The 21,481-nt window shown below is 32.0% G+C and overlaps 1 protein-coding gene and 1 long non-coding RNA gene across 2 annotated transcripts in view; one reads left to right on the forward strand and one right to left on the reverse strand.

Moving 5' to 3' along the window:
- The window catches only part of LOC127904778 (uncharacterized), a 37,804-nt gene continuing 16,323 nt past the window's right edge, over positions 1-21,481 (reverse strand). The window contains exon 2 of the long non-coding RNA XR_008058221.1: positions 1-497. This is a non-coding gene — a long non-coding RNA (uncharacterized LOC127904778). The remainder of the gene's footprint in view (positions 498-21,481) is intronic.
- On the forward strand, positions 14,125-16,376 carry LOC112325981 (loganic acid O-methyltransferase). The gene is made up of 3 exons (XM_024593179.2): positions 14,125-14,292; positions 14,816-15,478; positions 15,799-16,376. Exons 1-3 carry the CDS (start codon positions 14,203-14,205, stop codon positions 16,138-16,140), a joined length of 1,095 nt encoding a protein of 364 aa, XP_024448947.1. The 5' UTR covers positions 14,125-14,202; the 3' UTR covers positions 16,141-16,376.

A 21,481-nucleotide genomic window follows, 5' to 3' on the forward strand; every position in this document is an offset into this window, starting at 1 on the left:
TTTGAAAACTTGAATTTCCTCATGCACATAAACTGCAGGCTCTAGACCAGCAAATCGGAACAACAAATGGAGTATAAATTAAGGAAGAAAAACAAGAGGTAAATCTCAGAGGCCCCATGTCATTAAAGGAAATGAGCTAGATTTTTATTGGATTTTTCCATCTTCCATATCTCCATTGCCATGACTTGGCCATAGAGAAAAAGATGAAATACATTCATCTCTTGCCACAACAAGAACTCGCAAATAAAAAAAATCAAAATAAAAATAAAAAAGAACAGAGAAAACGAAAACGTTTTCATATGCTACTCTAAAATTCATGCGCCTTTAGATGACGATAGTGGAGATGGGGGCGGCGGCGACGATGGCATAGGTGGTGTCGGTGTCGGAGGGGCACCAAATACGGGTGGAGCGATCCACTTCCAACGACCCAATCTATTGGGTTTTGGGGGAGGTGGTGATGGAATTGCCCTCCGGGATCTCCTTCCTCGCTGCCCCACCTTTACTTCCGTGGAGAAATGGTTGGTAGAAGCAATTTTAACCTTACCCATTTCGGGACTGCGGTCCAAGACTAAGGCCATTGCTTTGTAGCCTATGCTTGGCTGATGGTCTTGCAACATCATAGCAAAAAACATCATCAGGAGAAGCATGAAGCAAGAAACCTTCATTTTTATTTTATTGAATGGAGGAGGCCTACAACGTCAAAACCTCTCCATTTAAGGTCTGTTTGAGAATGTACTGTCTTTCACTTACCTATGCTAGCTCCTCCAATGGCTTGAATAAAAAATTAACTAGAATATGTGTGTGATGGCGAACAATACATATTTTAAAAAACTTGCTGGAAAACTATTTTTTAAACTAAAAATAAATACTCATTAATTAGTTTCCAATATTGGACAGGCGTAAATTCACTTGTCATTTTACCAAACAACAAGAAATCAAATTTTCCACATACCAAGAATAATTTTACTATTTGACATTTAGATAGATTACCGATCTTTATCGATGGTTAGACTAATTAGCTATATTTACTTATTTTATTAAAATTAAAATTAAAATTAAAATTTATTACACTCAAGAAATTTTATTAAATTTGATGATTTGAATTTGAGAATTCAATTAGATATAAGATAGGTTTATTAGCTCTATAATCCCAGCGAAGATCTACCTTTTCCTTCTTCACTTTCAGTTTCTTTATTTTAAATGAATTGTATTTGAATTTGTAAATTTTTAAATGTATAATAATTAAGTATTTGATTTGATTTTAATTTAATTATTTTATACTTTGTTTAATAGATTTTTTTTAAAAGATATTTTTAAAGCATTATTGATGATTTTATTGACAGATTAAATTTGTTGATATATTTTAAAAAGTTAGAAAAAAATTCTGTTATATTTACCAATAAAAATATAAACAGATTAAAGTAATAATTTATTTTAACATGTTTTTTTTATCTATAAATTTATCAGAACAAGAATGACTGATGATAAGTTTTTCAACAAACTGATATATAAGTTTTCCAATGAAAGATAAATAATCTTTAAACCCGTCAATAAATGTTGAAAACATGGAAGACTTTCCTAGAAACAATTATAAACATACCTGGTAATTCCTTTTTAATTTCTTGAACACAACTCGGGTAAGAATAATTTTTTTATTGATTTTTGAATACAAACTCCTTTACTTACCCATCTAACAAGTATCAAAGTCAAGTCCTCGTATCTAATAAACTAAGAGGATTTTTATTTTATTATTTTTTTTTAAAAGTTTTGTCAACAATGCATGTGCTGACAGATTGTTTTTTTATTTTATTTTATTTTTTAGAATTGTGAGTGTTTGGTTTTAAACGAATCCAGTTCCCTTTTAATTATTTAAATAATTTAAGTCTGAGGAGCTAACTAAAAATGATCATTGTATTTTTAGTGTGGAAATATTGAAATAGTATTAAATCCCTTTTTCTTCCAACCAAACGTAGATAAATACACTCGCCCTTGTACACTTGCCTTTATTTATTGTCCCAAGGCTTATGAAGTCATCCTGCCAACTGTGAAACGATATTTGTAACTGGAGTTTTGCTATTAACACAATATATTACTGTTCTAGAGCTCGCGTGGTTTCTAGGATTCAAACAACATATTCTTGAATCAGACGTCACAGTAGAGTTCATAACAAAAGATTTTATAAAACTGAATGTGAACTATACTTTGATAAGCAAAGCTAGGAAATTACTTGCTAGTGATTGGGAAGTTAAAGTTCAAGCTCATCTACAGGGAGGCTAACTTCACACAGACGGTTTAACAGATTATTATTTCACGTTTAATTTAAGTTTTTGGGGCGTTTACCCAGATTACAACCAAAAAAGAAACAATTATGAAGAAAATGAATACAAATCTGAAAATATCCTCGTTAATATTTTCATATTTTGGAATAATGTATTTTCTTCAAAAATGGTGCCACTGTAATCCTGATGAAATTCAATTTCGAGATAAGTGTTTTTTATTTCTTTATATGATCTTAAAAACACATCCTTCATATTAATTTTAATTTGATGAAATTTAATAAATTAATTCCTTGTGTATTGGCTCCCAAAATTTGAACATGGCAAGTCACGGAAGAAATTATACCTTTTTAACTAACTAGTAGACCAATCCATTGGAGTAAATTAAGACGATGATGTTTTAATAAATTTAAATGAGATGACGATAACTATTATTGTTCTTGCATGGATTTGAAAACATGAATTTCCTCATGCACATAAACTGCAGGCTCTAGACCAGCAAATCGGAACAACAAATGGAGTATAAATTAAGGAAGAAAAGCAAGAGGTAAATCTCAGAGGCCCCATGTTATTCAACTTAGATACAACGAAAACACTACAAAATGGGGAGGAATAAAGCACAACATAAGCTGATCTCAATGTATGACTCCTGGAGGTGAATTTGGTGATAAATGTTGACCTCTTGACGTGCTGGCCACCGGAGGTGATACCTTGGTCGCGGCAGTGTTTCCTCTCCTCAAATAGTAAGGAGAGTCATCATCTGGGATACGTCTTTGCAAGACCATTCTTGAATTCTCTATTTTGTAGAAATTATGGATGGAAATATCTCTGCCATAACAAGTCATTGCTGCGGGTGCAAAAACTGCCAAGACCAGCACAATAGTAAGAACATAGAAACGCGCTTCCATTGCTACCTATGTTTTTATTGAAGTGATGTAGTAACACCTACTGCGTTTGTCTTCCATTTATACAAAGAATGGAGGACTTTTTTACAAAACAAGGCATTGGTTAGCGTGGAAGTTTTTTCAAGAAAGCATATTTTTGAACATTTGAAATACTCCTCAGTCTCCTCTTGTTACAACTAATAGCAAATAAATACTGCCCTGTTGTCCACTTGCTTTTATTAATTGTCTCAAGGCTTTTGAAGTCAACTTGCCAACTGTGATAATTGTTGGAGTTGGAAGTTCACTAGTAAGTTCGTTGCCAAGAACTTGATTTGTGACTTAGGAAGCGGAAAAAAAATCCAAAAAGGCAGTCAAAATTCAAAGTGCAAACTTTGAGATGGATTTTGTGTTTGAAGATAAAAGGTTGACATTAATGGTTAGCAATTTCCAGTTGATGAAGATAATCCATTCAAGAGTAACAACAACAGCTCCAAAGATGTAGAGAAAAATGTTTGATATTCACTGTATTGTAGATAGAGTTGATCATCTTGTACTTATCTTATTGACGCAGAGAAAGTTGAGTTTAACACACGTCTAAACCCTCAGACCAGGTAAAAAACAATCAAAGCTGCAAAAGTTTTTAGTTTTATTTTGTAAAAGTCTCATAAAATCTAAAACAATAGGTTTGAATACCCTAAACATCGGTAAATAACTAGAAAACAATAAATTAAGTAAAATAATAAAGCTAAAATTAAAATTAATATGGAAAAAGTATAGGTTGAAAAAGTATTTTTATTAATGAACTATTGTTAAAACAATATCTCAACTCAAATCAAATGCTTAAAAAGTTTTGGGAGGAATTCTAAAAAATAATTTTATATTACTTTAGAGTGAAAAATACTCTTTTAGTATAAAACTTACATAAATCTACCACTATCTTATATAATCCGAATTAAGATAAATAAAAATATAAAATTATGAAAATTAACATTTCAATTAAAAAACTTATGATTTTGTATGGAATCTTAATAATAATTTTATATTACTCTTAAGCAACTACCAACATTATTCATGGTGTCACTTCTAACCTGACTAACCACTATGAACCTTACCAGGAACCGATCAATTCAACTAGGAAGTGATGAGTTCTTACTCACAATCACACATTAACTAGAACCCTAAATATGTTCGATTATCTATAAAACACATACCCAAAGAACCAGGTTCATTAATTAAAATATTTGGTCTCTAGCGGCTCTGATTAATGGGAATGGTGGAAATGAGATTTTGATCTGTTATACTGCAGGAGATGAAGGATTCAAGTACTTCGAAATTAAGGCCTTGTTTAGGAGAGAAACAAACCGGAGGGATTAATTCAAAACTCTTGAGAAGCTGGAAGATTGACCGATGGAAAAACTAGTTTTGGAGGTTGATTAGTAAACTAGATTAATTAAAATTAAGTTCAATTATGTTAATTGAAAAACTAGTTTCAATTATTTTGCGTGTAAAGTCTTACTTTGATATCCTGACACCAGTACAAAATTAGAGTATATAGAAAAAGGATGATAGGGTTGGTAAAGAGAAGAATCGAATGAAGGAGCTGTCAATAAAAATTTAAAAAAATAGTCTAAGAGATAATTTTTTTAAGCATAGTTTTGAAATCCGGACCGACCCGGCGGGTCGATACTGGCCTGGAACCGGTCCGGGTCTAAGTAAAAACCTGTTTGGAAGTTGGCCCGGCGAAACCCGGTCGATCCGATCATCATACCGGATTGACTATCGGGTCGGATTTAAAAACTATGTTTTTAAATATTCTTTTGTTTAATAAAAAATAATTTTTAAATTTTCTTGTATTTATTATCATTAAAAAAAATTGGTGAACAAAAAAAAACAATTAGTTTTTCTCTCTTGACCTACCTATACACTAACCAGGTCTATGATGAAAACTAATGATAATGTATACTGAGATGTACGCCTTCGCTATAAGTTCCAAACAATTAGTTTTTTTTTTAATATATATATATATATATATATATATATATTTTGATCATACATATTTAATATTTGTATTACTAATCAATATTTTATTATTTATTTATTATGCGAACTCATATAGCTCCTATTTATTTTTTATTTCATGAAAATTGGTTTTTAAATTTGTTTGTGTTTATTTACTATTAAAAATATTTAATTAACAAAAAACACTTTCTAATCAAAGAAAAGTTTGGTGTGGTTTCTAAAAAAATATATTTTTTATTTTTGATGAAAAACTTTTTAGAAGAGGTAAAACATTCAAAAAAATCTTGTTTTTATTGATTATATTAAATTTAGTTTTTAATTTTTTAATTGTTATATATTTTGTTTGAAATTTTAAATATATATGTTAAAAATATAAAAAAACTAATTGTTTGGAACTTATAGCGAAGGTGTACATCTCAGTATACATTATCATTAGTTTTCATCATAGACCTGGTTAGTGGTCCTCCGTGTAGCTAGGTCAAGAGAGAAAATGCATAAATTTCATCGTTAATTGCCCTATTTTAAATTTTCCTCATAAATAATATTTTACTATCCGTCTTGTTTTTTTTTTTTTTTTTGTATATAAACTTTAATTTCTTGGGATACTCAATGTTATTTTAATTTTTTTTTTTTTTTTTTGTTATCAATCACCTCTTTCAAAGTTTCATGCAGTTCAACCTCTCAACCCCACGTAAGTATGAGATAGTAATTAAAATTATGTAAATTTTAATTTATTTTCTAAAATTTAAGAAGTATCTCAATACCATTATATATTGTAACTCAATTTTTTACCCTCTATTTATGTGTGTAATTCTTTTAAAATTAAAAAAACTCAAAAAAATATATATTTTTAGTAATTTTAGTCATTTCATTATTTTCTTCATTTAAGTTTTGTGTGTCAAGAAGTCTTTTAAAAGAAATATATAAAAATATAAAAAACACTAAATAATAAATAAATAAAATAATAAAAAATATGTAGCTAGGGTTGCAATTGGATCAATATTTGAGTAAAGAAGCAAAAATAAAGTTTGAAAATTTTAAACTCATAATTGAGGACTGAATTAAAGAGGAATGGGCTTAAATTGGTTTAATTTGGCTAAAATTAAAAGAAATTAAAATTCAAGGATGAGGTTAGAACAAATAACCAAGTTAGAAAATTAACGAAGAGCTTAATTTAACAAAAACAATTGAAATTCAAAGTCAATTTGGCTAAAAAAATGAAGAATTGAAGGACTAAGGACTAGAATGAATAAACCGGAGGACTTAGAGGATATATTCTGATTCTGTCAGAGGAAAGATCGAAAGAAATTAAAAAAAAAGTGAAATTGACCGAATTAAGGAAGATTCAAAGATCAAGGATTAAAATACAAAAGGAACTAAAATGGAGGGAGTTATATTGAAGATAGGCCTGATTTAATTAGAAAAGACATCGACTAAAACGACACCGTTTCAGATTAAGTGAAACTGTGCGTTTTGATTAAAAGGGAGAAGAACAAAGTGAGGATACAATGGAAACAATGTTGTTTTGTTCATGTGTTCTGCAGATTTCGAGGCAAGGCAGGGATGGCTGATCCTGGTGCAACATTAAGGCTTGATTTTGATCCTAATTGATTCTCTTGGTGGAACAAAAATGAGAGAAACATATTCTTTGATATGTTGGCAACAATCATGATATAAGAAATCAGGCTTTAACTCTCAGAATCCACTACAGATTTCGTGCCAAACATGCTCACTCAATCAACCTCCCTCCAAGACCAGCAGCCATCCTTTCTATTTTGATGCAAGATTTAGCTTTCAAAATCTGATCCTATCTCCACGAATCAAGCAAAGAGCAATCAATTTAAGATTGTAAGAACCCCTCACCTACGGTATGCTAGAGTAATTTGAACTTTTGACGCCTTTTATTTCTTTTCTCTTAAATTTAAGCTGACAGCTGCAATATGCAGAAGTAAACAAAAAAAAGAAAGCAGTTCTCGTACTTTGGTCATATATTTTGAATAGAAACAGAAGTGAGAGAATGAATATTCTTTAGGATGCATTGGTTGATGATTCAAGAAAATAAAAGGAGAATTAGGTGGCGAAGAAATTTTATAGTGCTTTACTTTTTAGATTTATTTTTTTAAAATACATACAAGTAGGAGAAAGAAACCCTACATGAATTTTATTTTCTCTCTTTTCTTTGTGTTTGTGTTTGTCTCTTTTAATCTTCTTTCAGGATATTTCCGGAGGTAAGGCCTGTAGGTGTTTTCTTCTCGAATTTCTTTCTGTTTTTGCAGGCATTTTACTGTCTTGATATACAAAGACACTTTGTCAACAACTGGCAACTACGTACAGGGTGGTGAGCTAGTTGCTGATGAAATTGCAGCTGCTTTAACAGCTTGCAGAACATTGGCTAAAGTGATCACTGAATTTCGATTCCTGCACACAAGGATCCACCTTATGAATAGGTAAAGGCGGAAAAGAGAAAAATAGCCTCTTGGTCAATAGTATTTATAGGCTTATGGTGCTGGATTTATGCCAGTTTGATGGAACTTGATTGCAGGAGGTAAGATTCCCGCAGGCTTACATCTCAGTCAATAGAACGAAACACATATATTCTCTTTGTTGATCCAAGTGAAAGGGGTGCTCCCAGAACCAAGTTAACTTGTAGTTTTACATAATTCAATGGCTAATGTACCTCAAGAAAAGGGAGTCTTGGGAAATGCATCCTGCTTTGCCCGTGAACTCCAATGAATGATTAATGTTGAAATATTGCTAGAGGTTCTGCCTTAACAAACAACAGCTCTATTATTAGTGCCATTGTCTGGCGTTATGAACTAGTAATCTCTGTTTCACCTTTTATTGTTTCTACACCCGAAGGTAAACTTTTGACTATATACTGTTGAATATTGCTGCTTTTCTCTTGGAAGAAATTACAGATGTGGAGTGACATTCTTCAAATTTATTGAATTTAGTTGTGAAAGACAAACTCACAGGGTGATGAGCATGCATGTGCACGTTCATTTTATAAGTTTAAAAGTTCGAACCAAACGACTCTTTGAGTAGCTTTGACATCTTCCATGGTTTCTTGAGCATGCCCCCAAATCCAATCCACAAGTAGAAGTCGTCCAACGTGACTAGTTGAGATCATATATTTTTAGATTGAACGATTAAGTAGATATCAATGTCATAGTCCAGGATAGCTTTACTAATTGTTCTACTTTTAGACATTGAACCCAGTACACAACATTCCATGATAAAATCATAATAGAGGATAATAAAAAACCCTGACTTTGAATTCTAGAGTTTACTGCTCGAATGCTAGAGTCCAAAGAGTCTAGACTCTGCTCTGAATCGCCTGACACAAAACTGTTTTTTTTTAGGTGATTATAACATTCTTCTTGCTGCTCCTAAGAGTGATGATATTTCATGCCATCTTGCAGGCTTACATCCAGAGGCCTCACTGCTATACTGGAAGATTTTTGGGTCGTGTCCTCAAAATCCATGACGCCCAGATCATCATGGCTTGTAGTTTTACTTCGGCCCATGCATGAGTTGGCTTGAAACACTAAAGCCTTCTCTTGTAATTCTGTTTCTTCTGAGGCTAAAATAGCCAACAGCAAGGTCGTCCAATCAAGAGCATTTTGTTGCTTTTGAAATTCCATAATTTCAGGAAACAAGGACAGTGGATGTACAGGCATGTTTGTTGCAGCATTGGGATCGAAGATAGCAGCCTTTTCCAATCTGTCAAGGCACGGATTAATAATAATCTCAAAGTCATGAACATCAGCTTTCCTGGGATGGGGTTGGTCAGAGGGGATAGCCTTGTCATCGTTTACAGTTTGTGTATCTTCATCTTCAGATTCTGAGTTTAGAGTTGTATCCTTGGAAAGCTTAGTAGATGATAAACATGGACAAAGGGATGGATTTATCTCTGAAATTGTAATATCTACCTTCTCACCATCAATCTCTAACTTAAATGTATCATTCAGTGGAGCAAGAGAGGTTGTACAAAGTAAAACTCGAACTCCAAAAACTTAGTTGTGGCTAATACTACTAAGATCATACTCAATAATCTTTCCCTGATTTGTTAAGACAGAGCTGATGTAGTCCTTGTTCCATGCTGCTGAAGGTAGACCAGAGATGTTAACCCGTGCAAATCTGTCTGACGCCCTGTCAGTACATATCCATTCTCTAAGCTTTTCAAAAATGGTTTTCCAATCCAAAAATTCTGATTCTCACGCATCCGTCATAGCTTCATGTGTGTTGAAGTTTTTGACTGCCTGAGTTGCACCCCAAAATCTAAAACGAATCAAGTTTTTCCCATTTCATAGTAGCTTAGATTTTATGTCAGTATAATCCACCTTAGGAGGGACAACACCCACCAGACTTCTTTTCAACCATTCGACATCTTTAGATTGTCAGATTGCAAAAATTATAGTTATGGATTTCCTAACTTGCTCGAGGACTTTGGTCCCTTGGAGCAAGTTATTATTTAAACTATTTTGTTCTGTCTGAAATCTGAATGTTTTGTCAGGATAGTAAGTAATATCTTAGCACTTGAACTCAATATGAGGAAATTATTAGCTAATTTCCAGAAAACAAATCCATTATCGTAGTATTAGTACAAATACTATTAACCTAAACTACGTAATGAAGTTTATTACGACAAGCACTTTAGGTAACTTTCTTGTCGCCGGAAAACCATTAGCCAGCAATTTAAGTCCTATAAGACTCCATTGATATGTATCAAATTTATGATGATATTATTAGAATTAATAAGAATACTTTGCGTACAATAATATACCTCCATTAATTAGTATAATGTTTAAACAAATATAAGTATCTTGTATACATTGTTATGTATTAAATTTATTATTAGGATGGATATAATTACCTTACATTGATAGGTATGGAATTAGCCATAATAACTTTAGAATAGACGTAATTATCTTACATGCCTTAGTATGTGTCAAAGAACCATCTCAACCCAATAGCTTAAGCTGTTAGGTGAGGTTCCAGGATATGATTTATATTATTCTCTAACACACTCCTTCAAGCGAAAGCCCTTTGGGCTTGAAACTTGCACAGGCCCACTTTACCTTGTGCTTAATTTTTATCAAATAAATAGGGATGGTGAGATTCGAACTCGTGACCGCTTGGTCATCAAGGCTCTGATACCATGTCAAAGAACCATCTCAACCCAATCGCTTAAGCTGTTAGGTGAGGTTCCAAGATATGATTTATATTATTCTCTAACAGTATGGATTGGGTATACACAATGACTTGGAGATTGAAGGAGAAATGATAAATAATGGGTCACTATAGTGTCGGTGGCTAAGGATACACTACAATGATACTTAGCACCATGATAAGGGTGGTTAAGGGCATAAATTGACACTTGGCACTGTGATGAGGGTGATTAAGGTTATGTGAACGATGCTTAGTGACTATAGTGTCGATAACTAAGAATGTTTGTGAATGATACTTGACAACCGTGGTTACAATGCATATGATGTTAATAAGAAAAGTGAAAGGAGATCGGTACAGATGGAAGATTCAGATGACATTGATTAGCTATCTAGTTTTGGATAGCTAATGGTATCAATGGGGTTCCATTGTTACCGACATTTCAAATGACATTGATTAGCTATCCGGGTTTGGATAACTAATGGTATCGATGGGGTTTCATCGGTGCAGACATTTCTTTAATTGATAAGTCGAATCTGAGCAATTGGGTGAATAATGGTGTTAGTAAAGATCACTAACATCGGCATGGTTACTCCTGGTTAAGTGAAAAAGATAAGTTGATTAATTATTCCGGGTCGAGAATAGTTAATGATATCAATGGGTCACATTGGTATCTAGTGTGATTAGTTACTCCAGGCAAGGAGGCTAATGATGTCAAGGGTTTTTGACATCGACAACTTTGATGGTAAACCAGATATGAATAAGATTTGATTAACTATTTTAGAGAAGAAATAGTTAATGATACCAATCGGTTGTATTGATATCAACACGTGAATGTAATTAATTAGTCTAACCCAGTATTGAGAGATTAATGATACTAATGAGATTCATTAGTATCGGCAATTACCTCCTAGAAAATAAGAGGAAAAATATTGATTAGTTATTTCAAAAGAATGAGATAAACTAATGACACCAAGAGATGGATATCTTGTTATCAAATGAGAATTAATTTATAAGGAGATGGTGTTCGAAAATCATTGAGTTGTGTTGAGATTTTCAAGATGAAATTATTCTCGACAAATGGGATAGGATATTAGATGGATATTGGTATTAGATGAAAAATGTATGTTGTAAAAGAGGTTTATGCCTAATTTTATGTATCAAAAGAAATTCCATGGAGATTATTACTTGTCATTGTTATTGTTTGTTACTACCTTTTATATTTATATGTACACGTTAATTTCTATTTTTAGGTCCATCAAGGTCGCGTTACGAATGATATTGGTCTAGTTACCTTTTGCTTTTGACCATATAATTATTTGTAAATTAAGAGACTTATCTCCTAAAACTTGAAATGAAATATTAATCCGTAAATTTGAATGTATGACTTTAATTTAATGTTTGTAACTTTAAGTACCTATTTAACCATGCATGTTTATAGTTGAAATCGAATCTTTCACTTGAATTACATTATATGATGTTATTGAATAAGATGTGTTGTGTTGATGATGATGAGTTGGGTTAAGATTTATGATAATTGTATAGGGATGTGAAATAAAATTGGAAGTGTAATATGATTTTGTTGATAACTTAGAACTTCCCAGTATAAAGGAGACTCTATCAAAATTTTGATGGAACTTATATAAAAACAAATTACCTAAAAATTTCCAATGTATCACGGAAAAGAACGTAGAAAATCAAGGTTGTTACATTTATTGAGAAGCTAACCTTTCAATTCCTTTTTCTTGAGAAGAATACAAGTGAGTGTACGAGTGTTCGAGAATGTAATAATTTTTATTTTTAAATGTGTTTAATTTGAAAAAGTATAAAATTAATATTTTTTTAATATTTTTTTATAATGTTAATATATTGATGCTAAAAATTAAAATAAATAATTTTAATATATTTTCAAATAAAAAATACTTTAAAAATACACTACAATATATATATATATAAATAAATAAATAAATATTTATTTAAAATAAAAAATTTAAATTTTTTAAAAACACACATCAAACCACTTACCCAAAAAAAGCTAAGTACCTGTCGAAGATTCAAAGGAGCATATCATTACATCATTGATACATCAGTCACGTCTCGTTCAGAGTGTTAGTAAATTTTTCTGTCAGTTCGTATAAAAATTAAGATATTTATGAATTTTGTTGGACTTAATATGATATTACTGGGGCAGTGATTGATTTTTTAAATATTTTTTATTTAAAATTTATTTTTAATATTAACATGTTAAAATAATTAAAAAACAATAAAATAATTTAATTAAAAAAAAAATTAATTTTTTTTTAATACAAAAACAATCGGCTCTAAATCATGCCAAGAACTGGTATTGTATGTTGATGGCCGAATACAAATAAGGCAAAGCCAACAGAATAGATCGATAGTCAAAGGGATCGGCACTTATGATAATATTCGTGGAATAAGTGAGAGATTCTAAAGATGCAGTTGACTTTGTTGCTGACTTTCAACCAGGCTAAGGGTTGTGCTTGGTCTTTGATAGCTAATATTCTTCATCTTCTTGCTCGGGTTTGGAAGATTTAGCAGGTTTTCAGAGAAGCAAGCAGAACAGTAATATTATTGAAAATCATTAATAAGAAGATTCTTTTATTTATTTATTTATTTTTATAAACTTTTAACTTTATAAATTAATAATTTCAAAAAGCAATGTCAAATCTATGATCCAGATTAAGATATAGATATAACCCAATAAAAAATAAATTAAAAAAGTTACAAATTTCAATTTCCAATTAATTAAATATTTAAGGATAAAATTAAAAAAAATATTAAATAATAAGGATTGAATTTAACATTCAAAATAAATGACAACCTACTTTGCTATCTTGAAAAAAGTCAGTTGTGGAAACAAAGAAGAGGAGAGAAAAAAAAAAAAGAAAAAAAAAGTAGAAAAGATTAGACCTCTGGAGCCAAATCCTATTGGGCATTTTATATTTTTGTGATCATGCATTAACACAAACTATTTTAGGCATTATTTGGAAATACAGTGTAAATTATATTTTTTAAAATTTTAAATTTTTATATTTTTTAATATTTCTAGATTGTTTTGATTCGATGATATTAAAAATAATTTTTAAAAATAAAAACTTCTTCCACTGTGAGCTCGGTCATTGGCTGTCCTCCGTGATCGATTAGACTATGGCGAATCGCTTTTGTATTGGTCTTTGGGAAAGTGTAAGACGCTATTGCTCGCAACTGGGTCTCATGTAGTCTGTCGGTCTAACAAAGAAGGTGACTCGAATTGCTTCTCTTGTCCGATTGGAAACTGGTATTCTTTTTATGGTGTAAGGGTCAGAAAGAGCTACCTTTGGGGAATAGAGAATCGATCCTCATATGAAAGTAGAGGGGAAAATACATGTTATTTTAATATATTTTTCAATAAAAATTACTTTGAAAAGCTAGCTACCGTTATCCTACTCCTAAACATTATTTTAATGTTACAAATTCTCCACCTACTTGTAAAAACCGAACACTTAATGAACAGATAAGAGTAGGATCTCGCAATACGAGAGCCATAAATTCAAAGTCGGGGACCAATTTCAGTTGATCTTTGCTTCAAATTTCTTAACAATTACTCCAAGCTTATACTTGGTTCAATATGAGCCATAAACCTAGCATCAATTCTATTGAATTTTAATACAAAACGCGTATAGAAAAGTTGGCAATTTTAAGGAAAGTTGACTACCAAAATTTTATTTATTAAAATTATATATTCACTCCCAGCCTACCTGTGTCCACAAAAAATCCTATATAAGGAAACCAAGAGTCGTCGCCATAGCATAACACTCATTACAAGCTACTACATTATCGACAGAGAATTGAAGATGGGGGCCAGCGCTACCACAACGCCGGAGTTGGATGCAATGAATGGTGGAGATGGCAGATTTAGTTACGCCAAAAACTCCTTTTTGCAGGTGATTTAGAAAATATCGGATATATTAGAAGTAATTTATTCAATACACTTAGCATTCAGGTTTCAGGTTTAGTCACTATAGTCCATAATAAAACTATAGATTATAGAGTATTTAATGCTTCTCTGAATTGTTGACTGATCAATTTTTATGGGGAAAAACATTAATAACAAATATATATATTTATTAATATCTACTTATATAAAGGATTTGTGAATGATTTCTCATGTAAAAATCTCATTACGAAGGATGGATATATTTATGCTCGAGTTCATTATCAAGTTTTTAAAATTATTTTTGAAATCTCTTCCCATATACGAAGTTTTTTGAATGAAGCAGTTAAAAGTTTAAACTTCACAGCTAATAGTGATGGGTTTCTGAAAGTTTAAAGTTCAATTTTTTTTTTATTTAATAAGATATATTAGAGAATAATATAAAAAAAGTTATTATAATATAAGTTTTTATTTAACGAGATGGTTATTTCACAACTATAACATGTAATCTTATTTTGCTTTGAAATTTGCAGGGACATAGTGTAAATGCTTCAAAGGAAAAAATTGGCGAGGCAATTGCTGAGAAGCTTGACCTGAAAATTCTGCTTTCTACTTCAAAGACTATACGTATTGTAGATGTTGGATGTTCGGTTGGACCAAATACCTTCTTAGCAATACAAAATATAATAGAATCTATAGAAAGGAAGTATCAAGCACAATACCTCAACATTAATCAAAAGCCTGAATTCCAAGTATTCTTTAATGATCTAACATCAAATGATTTCAACACTCTGTTCTCCTCTCTCCCTCCCAATAGGCAATACTTTGCAGCGGGCGTGCCAGGGTCTTTCCATGGCCGATTGTTTCCTGAGGGTTCTATTCATTTTTTTTATTCTTGTATTGCACTCCATATCCTCTCCAAGGTGCCCGAAGAGTTACTAGACATGAACTCTCCATCATGGAACAAGGGGCGGATTCACTATATTAATGCCCCAGATGAAGTGGTAAATGCTTATGCTACCCAATATGCTAAGGGCATAGAGATCTTTTTAGATGCCAGAGCAAAAGAGATGGTGTCTGGAGGGATGGCAGTGATGATCTTCCCAGCCAACCCAACAGGGATCCCTTATTCCCAAACATTTACAGGGGCCATGTTTGAACTTTTGGAGTCCAGCTTACTGGATATGGCAAAAGAGGTGAGTCAAATAATTAAAGTGCAAAATACATATCTTAGAAAATATCCTTTGTGATATGATATCTAAAAAATTTTTATGCATTGAGTCCATCTTATGTATTGAGTCCTAGAAATTCAAGCGTTGTATTGTTTTATTTAAGAAGGAAACTTTCCATAAAATTAGCATTGCTAGAAATGAATAAGTGTATTGTCTATCCTTTTTTTTACATAATATTAAGTGCCTCCATTTGATGTCTTCTCTTACAATTCTGCCATCATATTAATTATATGGGGAGTAACACAAATGACAAATATATATTTAATAATATCTGCTGCGCGCAGGGGAAGATAAGCGAAGCTCAAGTGGACTCTTTTAACTTGCCAATGTATGTACCATCTCTTGAGGAGATGATGGAGCTTGTACAGAAGAATGGATGCTTTGACATTGAAAAAATGGAGCTGACAAGTCCAGGAGTCCACGCATCAATGACCAACACCTCCAGCATGGGGAAGGCAATCGTGATGCACGTAAGAGCTGGCATGGAGAGAATGCTCATTCAACACTTTGGAAGTGAAATTATTGATGAATTGTTTAACCGATACGCTAAAAAATTTGAGGAGTTTCCTCACCATGTGCTGCCAAGCAAGAAAGTTCAACTTTTTGTTGTTTTGATACGCAAGTGATGCGTTTTGAAGTCGTAGGACGCTTCCTTTAAAATTTCTGCTTTTTCATTGCTTTCAGGAATAAGACCAGCTTGATTGATTCTCATAATGTATTAAGCACAGAAACTTGAGGGGTGTTTTATAATGTCTGAGAAGGAAAAAATGGTTCTGGATCATCTATGATGGGTCAATCCAATTCATATTAATATTATTTATATGACTAATATAATATAAAGAAAAAATGATGAAGAATTAAATGTTGTCTGAGGACCTGATATTTCTGATATTGTGCAAGTATTTTCTGTTTAACTGCGCAATCCTTTGCTTTCTGCAATTTTATTGTTAGTTGCCAGCTGCCAAGTTAAATTGTCTGTGTTGTGCATGTATGTTACGTGTCTGTGTTATACACACACATGTTTAATGAATACGTACCAACACAAGAGCGGTGGTTGAATGGTGTGTTGTTTGACTCTTTCAAAACAGGTTTGAATCCCATTTAATTTTGTCTGTGTTACAAAGGTTCGAACTCATGCCATGAGATAAACTTTAACAATCCCTTACCTTCGGACTATATAAATATTTTGATGCAAGCATTAAATAACAATAGATTTGTAGAAATTGAGAATAGATAAAAGATTGGTTAGGTGTATATCGAGCACAAATGGATTGTTTCACCAAAATGTTGATTATCCAAAAGGAGTGTGGTAAGAGGGTAGTATTTAGAAGAGAGAGGAAAGTGACACAAGCCACACCAACAACATTTGAGTTGATGAAAGAATAGAAAAGAAACAGAGGGAAGGAGAACAGATAACAAAGAAGAAAAGAAAGTAGAAACAGAAGGAAGACAAACAAACAGAGAGGAACAAGAAAAAAAGAGAGACATACCAGAAGAGAAAGAAGGAAAACATAGGAGAAAAGAAGAACAATAACCTCTCTCTAGATCTCTCTAGTCTCTCTCTCCATCGTTGGAAACACCGCCCGCCGCCACAGCACCGCCAATGACAACACCACCACTGCCCGGTTAGCCACCTTCCTTTTTTTCTTCGTCTTCTTCATCGCCACCACTGTTTTGCAAGTGAATAGTAAAGAGTTTCTCCACCCGGGTCCGGTTCAGTCAAAAAAAAGGAAGAAAAATATCTTGTGGGCCGAACCGACCCAACACCTTTAGGCCACTCTTGGCCCAGCCCCTGTCTAGGGCTGTTGTCGGCCAGTTACTTTTTGGGCTGAACTTGGCCCCAAACAGGTTGGGCTTAGCCTAGATTATTGGGTTGGGCCCAACCCAATGTTATTTTATTATATTTTTATAATAATATATAATATAATATTATATATAAAAAAAAAGACAAAAAAATTCTAAAGATTCTTTTAAAAAATTTGTGATTTTCTCACAAGTTTTTCTATCAATTTTGATTAATATCAGTTTGTATTTTTATACTGTAAAGATACAAATCTAGTATTAAAATATCTGGTTTTCTCTGAAATGTTGCAAAAAAAATTATAAAACAAAAAAAAATGTGTTTTTGTTTTCATACATACGGCCAAGTTTCTCAAAACATATAAAAAAAATTCCATATCATATTTTTCATACAACAAAAATTCAAAAAACAAGAATTATACCGAAAACTTTTCTTAAACCATAGACAGACCAACAATTAGACCTTAGCATATATTAGACAATTAAGCAATGTAGCTTACCTTGAGTAGGGTGTATTTGAGGTGTCAATACCTTTCCTTTACGCAACCAGTCCCCGTGCTCGATCTTTGAGACCAGTTAGAGTTCCTAGTGATTAAAATACTAGGTGGCGACTCTCATTCCTTCTTTTCATTGATAAAAAACAGGAATTTCTTGTGTCTTCAATTTTCTCGATTATCTGGATAAATACCTGAGAGTGGATGATCGCCCGATGCCATACACGTACGACAATTATTATCAAAAAATGACAATCCATTCGCAAAACTAGGGTAGCACTTTGACAATACTAATTCCTTCCATCTAGAATTTTTTATTGAGCTTAATCACCATATCTATTTGTAAAACATTGCTTTGTTTTTACCCAACAAAGAACCAATACCCAAACCACCTTTATCCTTCTCTCTCACTATGATACTCTATTGAACCTTGCAATTTTTCCTTTGTTTAAAGACACCTGCCCATAAAAATCTTCTCTGAATTCTGGTAGGTATCCCTGTGAATCCTATAGGCATTAAAAAAACAAACATATATCATATAGAAGGGAATTTAAGACACTTTTGATTAAGCATATTCTTCCGACCATACTAAGCAGTTTTTCTCTCCACATTGACAACTTGTTTATGAGCATCAAAATAATTAGTTTCCATGTACAGATCCTTTTAGGATTACATCCTAAGGGCATCCCCAGGTAAGTGAAAGGCAAAAAATCATGTCTACAATAAATTGAGTTTATCAAAGTTGTACTCTATACCATATCGATATTAATACCGATCATTGAACTCTTATAAAAGTTTATTTTGAGACCAGGACATAATTCAAACCACCGGAGGATACTGAACTCTTGATTATTTTCAAAGAGTTTAGATCATTTGGAGAAAAGACTAGGGTGTCGCTGCATACTGAAGGTAAGAAATCAGATCACCATTACCATACTAATAGGTTTGTAATCTAAGAATCCTATTGGTGTTTGTTTTTTAGGGATCAAAGTAACATATGCATGGTTTACACCTTTCGGAAGCTTGCCTGATTGGAAGAATTCATTCACCAGATCATATAAATCATAACAGATTAATTAAATTCCAAATCTTTCTACAAAATTTAAAATTGAATTAAACCGTTTGGCCCGGAAGATCTTGACCATCACAATCCCAAACTGATTTCTTCGATTGATACCGGTCTTTTCAGACAAGAAGCTTTCTCTACATTTATCTTCTTATAACCCACCTCTCCCAACGGAGCTCGCTTGTGCTGTGGTCTTGTACACAAAGCCGAGAAAAATGAAGAAGCTGCCTCCTTAATTCTCAGAGGAGCGGTGTGAAGAACATCTGCATAAAGAACTTTATAGATAATGTTTTTGCTATGCGTTTCTCGGCTTTGTGAGTTTGTAGAGCGATAAGATAAGAATTAAATAAATTAAAAAAGTTTGTAGAGCGATAAGATAAGAATTTTAGGACTTTGTACAGCAATAGGATACATATCTTCGAAAAAAATGTATATTACATTTTATCTAAAATTATTGTTTCACTTGAAAAAGTATTGTTCGATACTTTCTTTTTTCATTACCCACAATTTTGAAGTACTAGAGTAAATCTTAACAGTAAAAATAAATAAATAAATGTAGATTCAATTGTTTTGCATTTTAATAAACTGCATTTTAATCATTTATTGGACCATTTATTTTCTCAAACATTTCTTAAATCATCTCCACAACAATACAAACCCATTTTAATAAACTTCAAATACAATTCAAGAACCAGAATCTTGCTATAAATCAAACTGAATGTGAGGAAGATCCGTTGAATCTACAACCTTGAAAAAACCCGGATGTAATCTCTGCTTACACGACTGAATTAGGTAGGCGTTCAAATTTCAGTGACCCGGTCCGCGCTTCGTAGCAAGCTGAGGTGGTGGAGGTGGAGACGGTGGCTGTCGTAATTCCATTTTTATAGGCAATCTCTTGAACTTGTAATCGATGGCATTAGAAGGAATAGCACTGAAGGATGCCACCCCCGAAACATGTGAGAAAATCAAGGCGTAGATGAACATAAACTTGAGAAACCAAGAAATGGCACCCATCGGATATCAAGCCGCCTCTAGTTTCAGAAACCAATTCTATAATACTTTCTTCATGCGTGTGAACCACTAAATAGTCTTGGTGATCCTTGACTTGGCCTCCCTTTTCTATCTAAAGAACAGTGCAAGACTTGATAACTTGAAGAAAATAATATAACAGTATACTAATTTAATATCGATGGCATTGACTTCAACACATTCCTGGAAAAAGTTTTTGTTTCTCATTTCAAACGACGTTAAGAGCACTCTGGTCGTTCTTCAAGATTGAAGGATTAGTCGTTGTCCTTGGGTCAATGTGGAAGATTCAATGGATTCGGAAGTTAAAATCTTGCAACCAAAATTGTAAGAGAGATTTCATGTTTTTATACAATTTGTTTTTCTAAACCAAATTGTGAGAGGTCAATCTGTGTTTATATATATATATAAAATATGGCAAATTTCCTAAATTTATTCCTTTTATGTCCTGAATTCAATTATATATGTTAGAGAAATAAAATGATAAAGAAGTAAGAGGTTACTGTTTTTATTACATAAAATTATAATGAAGCAGCTGTTTTACTATGGACATTCACTAAAGTTCAATTTAGTTATCAATTTTTTTAAAAAAGTTCAATTTCATATCTAAAATTTTCAAATTCTTCTTTTTTAATCCCTGTTGTTTTTGTTATTTATATTTTTTCCTAAAACTTCACAGCAATTCAACTCCATTAGTATAATTTGGTCCCTGGAGTTTAAAAGGAGTCAATTTGGTACCTATTTTTTAAATTTGGTCCTTGAAGTTTAGGTGTTCATCTAGTGATCATAACATTTTATTTTTCTTATATTTTAGTCTCTATATATTGATAAAAGATCAATTTAGTCCTTGAAGTTTTGAAAAAAATTAAATTTGTCTCTAAAGTTTTTTATTTTTTAAATTTTGGTCCAAATAATTTATGTGTTCATGATTTGATCTTAGTCCATGATGTTTTATAAAAAGTTCAATTAATTTGGTCCTTGGAATCTTAGAATTTTGCATTAATTGTCCATATAGTTTTAGGTGTTTATGTTTCAATTCTAAAACTTCATTCCTTGTGTTATGTACATAGATGTTCAGAAATTTCACAAAAGATCAATTCCATGCCTGAACTTCGTTTCCCTCACATTTCAACCTTAAATGTTGAGAGATGATAGAAAAAGATAATGTAAAAAAAAAAATAAAGGTTTTAGCATGACCACATTCCCACCATAAAGAAAAACTAATTTTGGTATCAATTGATTCATAGGAGGGAGGGGAGTTCAATGAAGATTCTTTTGTCCTTTAACCATGTTGGAAAAAATATATCGGGATATGTAAAGTTTGTTTCTTTAATTTGTTTTATTAGAAACAGTTTTGAGCTTAGAAATTTGATTATTAAGGTTTCTAGGATGTTTTTGGTGTGTTTTTCTTAATAAGTTTAAATTTTAGATTTTAGAAGTCTAAAAATCATGTTGCTAATAAAAAAAAGTGTTACAAAAAAATAAGAAAGTACATTAATAAAAAAAACGAGGATCTTGACTAAATAAATACATTTTTTTCTCAAGAATTTTAATCCTTCAAACTCCATTGAATGTTCACTT

Source organism: Populus trichocarpa, chromosome 19 (assembly GCF_000002775.5).
Source record: "Populus trichocarpa isolate Nisqually-1 chromosome 19, P.trichocarpa_v4.1, whole genome shotgun sequence".
NCBI classification, from domain to species: Eukaryota; Viridiplantae; Streptophyta; class Magnoliopsida; order Malpighiales; family Salicaceae; genus Populus; species Populus trichocarpa.

Excerpts from the sequence above, each read along its gene's own strand:
- LOC112325981 (XM_024593179.2), top strand. The coding sequence starts at position 14,203 with ATGGGGGCCAGCGCTACCACAACGCCGGAGTTGGATGCAATGAATGGT. Across the intron at positions 14,293-14,815 it reads CCAAAAACTCCTTTTTGCAG|GGACATAGTGTAAATGCTTC; the intron begins GTGATTTAGAAA and ends TGAAATTTGCAG. Across the intron at positions 15,479-15,798 it reads TACTGGATATGGCAAAAGAG|GGGAAGATAAGCGAAGCTCA; the intron begins GTGAGTCAAATA and ends TGCTGCGCGCAG.